Below are 7,698 nucleotides of genomic sequence, written 5' to 3' on the forward strand. Positions count from 1 at the left end.
CGAGCCCTCCTCTGCCCTCTGAGCCCTCCTCTGCCCTCCGAGTCCTCCTCTGCTCTGGCATGCCTGCGTTTTTATGTCATTGGAATGTAACTTTTCTTCCCGTGGTTCGAAAGCTTTACTGGTCTTTCCTGTTAATCTCATTTGAAGATTGATGGTACAGCCTTGGCCTCTCCTAGCTGTGAAACTTTTTCAGGATCTTATTTCTTTAGTGATTTTGCAGAAGGGAAATGTAATGGAAACACTCCCTTTACACCAGAGATTTCAAATCTTGGTTGTACATTTGAATCACCGCGAGAGCTATTAAAATTTCCTATGCCCAGGCTGTACCGCAGATTGAGTCTCTGGTGGGTGGGATCCTGACAGCAGTCAATTTAAAATCTGGCTTTGTTTGCATGTATTTCTCTATTGCCACATGTCTACAACAGAAGGAAACAGTGTACCTCATGGGTGCCTTATCTGCATAAGCAATCAATTGCTTACTTGTTTTTTCCCATTGCTTTCATTTGTCTCCTGATTTTTTTTTTTTTTTTGACATACATGAACTAGTAAGACTCATTTCCTTTTATTGATTTTTGGGTTTTGTTTAGGTTAAAGAGACTAAGTTAACCCTCTGCCAATAAAATTGGACTGGATGATTTTTAAATGGGCAAAAACTACTCATCCTTTACTCATTTGGCCAGAGAGTGGAACTCCAGAGAAGTCTGCATTGCATGGTAGCTCTAGCTCAAATCCAACCCATTCAGCCAGGACTCACATGAAAACAGGAGCACATGAAACGCCCGCAAAGCAGGACAGTTCAAAAACAGAGCTGACTCAGCTTGTACCTTAGGAATGAGAACTGGTCATGCCTGCTGATCTATAAATTCTCTCAGCTGTTTGGTCTTCGTATCTTATTTTTCGCAATTATGAAAGAATGCAAAGAACCCTAATGATTGATGGCTCCTGTCTTAGGAAGCTCAACTTCTCATTCAGGCAAAGATGTGTATTATGATGTGATGTGAGAATTCCAAAAGGGCTTTCACTGTCCCCTTGGACCTGCCTTCCTTTATTTTCTACTCTGCTGCCTATTATACCATCATTACTGATCTGTAGAGGCCTCAGGTGCTGCTAGGCAGGTCCCTTGAAAATGCAAATCTGTATCAAATCCTTGTGCCTTACTGTGGATACATTTATTCTGTAGAGAGATATATATATTCCTTTCTCATGTGGCAACAGTGGTAAAAGCATGAGAGAAACTCACTTTGAAGGAAGTGTTAAAAGGATCTAACAGCCTAAAGAAAACTGTGCCATCCAGCGTGGGAGCCTCAACCCACATGTGGTTACTGAATACTTGGAATGTGACTTGTCCAAATTGAGATGTACTGTAGGCATAAAATACGTAGTGGATTTCAAAGAGTTAGTGTAAAAAAGAAGCAAAATATCTCATTGATATATTTTGTAAATTGATTACGTGTGGAGATGATATTTTGCATGTCAAATAGGTTATTAATATTAAAATTAATTTCACCTGTCAGTTTTCTCTTTTTAAAATGTGGCTACTAGAAAATCGAAACTCACACATATGGCTTGGATTTGTGGCTCCTACCGTATTCCTGCGGGACAGGGCTGGCTGAAGACAGAACTATTCCGTGCTGTCTTTCCATTTTGTTGATGACCCAGGCTAGTGGTCTCCATTCCTCTCGCCTTTCTTCTGCCTCTTGGCTCTCACACTTGAGGGCTCTGATTTTACAAATGACACGATTCCCCCAGAGAAGGCCAGGGGACTGTCCGAGGCCCTGTCTGGAGCTCACACAGTCCAGCAGCAAGGAGTTTTCAGTGGCACTGAGCACAGAGCCCTGTGAGGGCACAGGGAAGAAACTGTACTGTGAAATGAGGTCTGATGGTTTTCACCTGAAGGCAGCTGAACAAAAGCGCTCTGATGGTTCACAAGGGTTTCTAATCACAGTCTCTAGTTACAAGGAAGTACGTGGGACTCGTATAATTAGTCATTACAAAACTGCCAAAAAGTGAGCCAGTGCCTAAGGACCCTGCTTCTTGTGATTTTGGGGAATTCCCAAATGGCCAGATTTTTAGTGTTGGGAAACAGGAAGATTTTTTCTTTGTGAGAGAGCCACTGAGAACCCACTGCATAAATGCTGAAAATAAATAATGCGGTGATGGTGGGCTGGAGAAGGTCCAGCATTCCTAGACCAAAGCACTGGGGTCCCAACCCAAGCAGCAGATGCTCCTGCCATCCTACCTGATTGGGATGATGGCCAGGAAGGAGAGAACGGAGGAGATAGCAAAGCAGGAGCCTGCAAACATGTCCATGGTGAGCTGATAGATCTTGTTGTACAAGGTGGATGTCACCACACCTGTCAGAGCCAGGGACAGCTGCAGTATGACGAACACCTTTCCTGTGGAAGAGACGGAGTTTGCTCAGGAGTGCATTGCTGTCCCTGCCTTGTTCCCCATTAGCTAAGTCTCTGGAGAGCTCTGAGGAGACCTTCCCTCGTACTCTCTCTTTTTCTTTTTTCTCTTTTTTTAGAGACAGGGTCTCACTCTGTTGCCCAGGCTGAAGTACAGTGCCACAATCCTGGCTCACTGCAGCCTTGAACTCCTGGGCTCAGTATTTCTCCTGCCTCAGCCTTCTGAGGAGCTCGGACTACAAGCATGTGCCACCATGCCTGGCTAATTTCTAAATTTTTTGTAGAGATGGGGTCTCACTATGTTGCCCAGGCTGGTTTTGAACTCCCAGCCTCAAGCAATTCTCTCACCTCGGTCTCCCAAAGCACTGGGATTACAGGCACTGAGACACTGCATCTGGCCCCTTCTCAGTCTTTGTGGCTCAATTTGCTAGGAATCCTGCCTCTGTCTGCTGAATCTTCTCAAGGCCTATGGATGATATAATCATTCTTTGTGGCTTTTCAGTGACTGATTTTCTGAGTCACTCCCATAGCCCTGTCTCCACTCTCTCTGCCCTGGATGGAAACCAGAGTTCCTAGTGTCTTCAAAGATGCTTCTGATACTCTCTCAAGTGCCTTCTGCAGGTTTGTGCCTCATGCTGAGCAGCTCTGAAACAGCCTGGGCAGAAGTTTCTTACACTACTCACCATAAGAGGAGCCCTTTATGAGTTTGGACATAGCTGATCGGATGGTTGTGATGGGGATGAGAGCAAACAGCATGACGGCTCGAGCTGAAAGAGATCACACAGGAACACTCCTTGCTGTAGCCCAGCCTAGGCCAAGGAGGAAATTAGCAAAAGCCTCATTTAGAACTCCCATCTCTCCCCAGTCCGAATGTGGCTCGACCTGGAAGAAGTCATTTCTCTGCTGGCACGCTAGCACCCTCCCTTGACCAGTCTGTGACCCTCTGAGCTCTGCTGCTGCTGTATATGCTGCATAGCAGTCTGCAAGATGGCTGGACACAGTCGACAGCGTGAAATGGGTCTTTACTGGTGGAGTTAATTGATTACTAGGGAAGTGAAACTGATGCCACCGCACTGACACAAGGACCCTCTCCTTGTTTCTCCAGGAGAGATGTGTGTGTCCTTGACATTAGGGAACATCTCTGGGAGATGGTCCCAGGAGCTTTGGCAAACTGCCTCCAGCAATCTGTCCCATGAATGCACCCAGGGCAGAGCTCCCAAGCTCTATTGATTATCGAGATGCTGTGTGTGTGTGTGTGTGTGTGTGTGTGTGTGTGTGTGTGTGTGTGAGAGAGAGAGAGAGAGAGAGAAAGAAAGAAAGAAAGAGAAAGAGAAAGAAAGAAAGAAAGAAAAAGAAAAAGGAAGAAAGAAGAAAGAGGAAAGAGGAAAGAAGAAAGAAAGAAAGAAAGAAAGAAAGAAAGAAAGAAAGAAAGAAAGAAAGAAGAGAAAAGAAAGAGAGAGAAAGAGAGCCAGGCACAGGGGCTGACACCTGTCATCCCAGCCAGCACTCTGGGAGGCTCGGGTGGGTGGATCAACCTGAGGTCAGGAATTTGAGACCAGCCTGACCAATATGGTGAAACCCTGTCTCTATTAAAAATACAAAATTAGCCGGGCGTGGTGGCACATGCCTATAATCCCAACGACTTGGGAGGCTGAGGCAGGGGAATCGCTTGAACTCGGGAGGTGGAACTTGCAGTGAGCTGAGGTCAAAACAAAAACCCAAAGAGAAACAGAGAGAGAGGTGGTGGGCAAAAGGGGAAGAGGGTACTCTGTCCTGTGCTGTTCAATTGAGGACTGACCAGAGGTTAGCTTGCCATTTTGTTAGATGTTTCTGAGATGTGTGACCTGCCTGGGCCAAGAACCAGCCTTAGATAACTGTCTGGAGTTGTTCTTTATGATATGATAGCCACTAGCCCCATGTAACTATTTAAATTAAATAAAATGACATAAAATTTATAAATCTGTGCTTTAGTTGCGCTAGCCACATTTCAACTGTTCAATAGCCACATGGAGCCAGTGGCTTCTGTATTGGACAGAATGAATAGTAACTATTTGCATCATTCTAGAAACTTCTATTGGAGCATTAATTTAGAGCTTTCTGCTTGTAGTTGTCTGACCTGTGTTCTCAGATGGAAACTTAATGGTGCTTCCTTGGGGAATTTATTAAGTTGGTCATGCAAGGTATTTTATTGCATATTTTTATGTATTTTTAAAAAGCCCTTACTTGACTACAAATGATTTTAATTAAGGGACCTTTTCAGATGAATTACTTGAATTTCCCTCCATCTTTTTTTGACCAGGGGCGTGGGGTGGGGAGCAGGCAGAGTCTCACTCTATCACCCAGGCTGGAGTGCAGTGGCACAATCTCAGCTCACTACAACTTCTGCCTCTTGGGTTCAAGCAATTCTTGTGCCTTAGCCTCTTGAGTAGCTAGGACTGCAGGTGCACACCATACCTGGCTAATTTTTGTATTTTTGGTAGAGATGAGGTTTTGCCATGTTGGCCAGGCTGGTCTTGAACTTCTGACCTCAAGTGATCCTCCCCACCAGCCGCCCAAAGTGCTGGGATTACAGGCGTGAGCCTTTGTGCTCCGCATTTGAAATTCCATCCCTTTACAAAGGGGGTTGGGGGAGGAAGATACCCAACCCCATCTCCTCTGTTTAAGACCATCCTGAAGCCTCCTCTACTGACTCCAGGTACCACTGACCACACCTCCATGACCCTGGTACACTAGAGTCATGAACACCGCTCTGGTAACATTCACTTGCAATATAGATAATTAACAATACATTACAGATAAACTCAGGGGCACATCATCTTGTGTCCCTTGTGCCTTCTAGGTAGCAGGTTCAATCCCCAGACAGACCACACTGTCCCTGGGGTCAGCCCCATGATGCAGAGGACCAGCAATGTCCTGCCTCCCCAAGAGTGCCAGACTCACCAATATAGAACATGTATGTCTCTTTCACAAAAGCCAAGAGGAGGGCTCCTGACCCAAAGGAGACCATCCCAATCATGATCATAGTGGTGTCCCGGAAGCAGCGAGAGAAGACCAGGACACCCAGGAAGCTGGTGATGAAGATGGTGTACCCTGCAGCCATACCATAGCCCACTTGAACTTGGTTCCAACTGAGAGGCTCCCTCAGCATAAAAAGGGGCATCACGTCCACTGTGCCAACCACTGCCAGGTCATATATGATAGCACCCACAAAGAGCAGGGAAATCGTGGTTTTATGGGGTTTTGCTTTTCCGGGAGATGGAAGGTGCCCCCTTGCGCACTGTTTGTCCAACTGATCAGGATCCAGAGTGCGATATGTGCCAACCGTGCCAGACACGGTATCCACAGTGGGGAGCTCCTGGCGGGGCTTGGCCACCGACTCAGGGACCTTTAGCACCAAGAGGCTGTAGAGCAGGGCAAACGAGGCACAGCTCACGCTGCAGGCCGTCAGTATCAGGCCCTGTCCAGAGTGCCCAGCTATCTGCTTGAAGAGATGCCCGGAAGCCATGCTCCCGCAGAACCCCGCCAAGCCCAGGATCATGTCAATAAGGATGAGGCGCACGGAGCGGCGGCCCTCGGAGGAGCCCAGCGATCCCAGCGCCATGACGCCGGACCAGAAGGCAGAGAAGCCGCCGCACAGCCCGTTCAGCGCCGCCGCCCCGTACAGCACCTCCACTGGCCAGTCCAACAGCACCTTGAGCAGCAGCCCGAGGCGGGAGAGCGTGAAGCCCAGCAGCGACACGCAGATGGAGATCTTGCGGTGGTAGCGGTCGCTGAGCCAGCCCAGCCCGTAGGCGGACAGCAGGGGCGACAGGCCCACCACGAGATTGTAGATGATGTAGAAATTGGAGATGGCTCTCTGCTGTTGGTCCTCTAGAGCCCCCCGGGGCGATGAGCTGGCGCTGTGGTTGGAGGAGCCTCCGGCTGCGTAGGACGCCTTCACCACGAGGAGTAGCCCCGCGTCGTAGAGGGAGGCAGCCACCTGGGCCGAGGCCACCACGGGCTCGATCCAGGTCCTCGGCTGGAAGCGAGGCAGGCGGCCCCTCCATGGGCAGGTGACCTCGGGGCTCATGTGACCTCTCTGATGGGGGATCGAGGGGCTTGCTGGCTGCAGCCACAGGGAGATGCTCCCAAATTCGGCTGCTACGGCGGCTCAGGATTCGGTCCGACAGCGCGAGTGATCGCGGTGCGCGCCGGAGAGCGGTGAGCGGAGGGAGCCAGGGCACGCAGCGCCTGTGGCAGCAGCCAGTCCAGCAGCCGAGTGACCTCCCGAATGACTCCTCCTCAGTCCAGAAAAGGCCTCGCTCTGCCCCGCCCTCGCCACCTCAGGCAGAGTAGAGCTGGCGACAGTCCAGGGAAGCCAGGCGCGGGGGAGCGCACGGCGAGGGTTGGCTCCAGGCACCAGCACCCCCGGGGCCGCTGGGTCACGCTGCGCCTGTGAGCGCGTACCCTGACAGGGCTGAATTTCCCCACAGCCAGGCGTGCCCGGACCTCCCGCGGATCGCTGGGGACTACCCCACCCCCGGCCCACCACTAGGGCGGGGGCTTAGACCTAGCTGGAAGAAGCTCCCCTGGACTGGCTCAGGGAGCATTTCCAAATTCTCCCATCCCAGGGAGGCAGGTTTGGGGGAGGGGTGGGACGCCTAGGATTCTGCCTAGTACCGGGGTGTCAAGTTTTATTTACAGAGTTTTAATGCACCAGAGACGCATGTGCTATAGGCAGGTGGGTAGCGCTTTAAGAGAAGTAAAAACTTGGGAGCCGCTCGGTCCAGGCTCTTCTCCAAGCCAAAGGCCTCTTAGAGAAGTCCTGCTTGGTGCACCTGCATTGGTGGGTCTGGTGCATGGGCCCTGTGTAGAAGGCTCCTGCCTCAAACTCCAGGGCCAAGGGAGAGAAGGCAAGATCCTGGCAACCCTCGATTTCCCCCAGATATAAAACTGGACTCTTGGGCAGGGGCTTGAGCCCACTGGAAGGGGCAGAGTCACCAGGGTCCTCTTCTTCTGAATCAAGTGCACAGGTCTCTTTCTGCTTCTAAGTAGTCGCTCTTCTTTTTACGGGCTCACTCCCCAGGACTGGGCTGAGACCTCCATTTCCCAAGTGGCCTCGCTTCCTCTTTAGCCACACACTTCTGCACAGAGAACCAGGGTGATGGGTGGTGCAGGGGCCAAAATGTACCAAGGAGCATGATCTGTTCCACAGTCAGCCCCAGGGATAGACACTCAAAGCACACAGCCTTCCTGTCCCTCTACCCACAACCCACCACAGCTCTGGCAGCATGGATGAACAGGAACCCCA

At 50.2% G+C, this 7,698-nt stretch overlaps 1 protein-coding gene across 1 annotated transcript in view; it reads right to left on the minus strand.

Moving 5' to 3' along the window:
• The window catches only part of SLC46A2 (solute carrier family 46 member 2), a 12,344-nt gene extending 5,324 nt beyond the window's left edge, over positions 1–7,020 (minus strand). The window contains exons 1-3 of the mRNA XM_032240379.1: positions 5,349–7,020; positions 3,092–3,175; positions 2,240–2,396 (exon numbers count right to left, since the gene is read on the minus strand). Coding sequence (XP_032096270.1) covers positions 2,240–2,396; positions 3,092–3,175; positions 5,349–6,477 — 1,370 coding nt within the window. The 5' untranslated portion in view covers positions 6,478–7,020. The remainder of the gene's footprint in view (positions 1–2,239; positions 2,397–3,091; positions 3,176–5,348) is intronic.
• Positions 7,021–7,698: the final 678 nt, after the last annotated feature.

Source organism: Sapajus apella, unplaced genomic scaffold, assembly GCF_009761245.1.
Source record: "Sapajus apella isolate SASKATOON/1434 unplaced genomic scaffold, GSC_monkey_1.0 scaffold46, whole genome shotgun sequence".
NCBI classification, from domain to species: domain Eukaryota; kingdom Metazoa; phylum Chordata; class Mammalia; order Primates; family Cebidae; genus Sapajus; species Sapajus apella.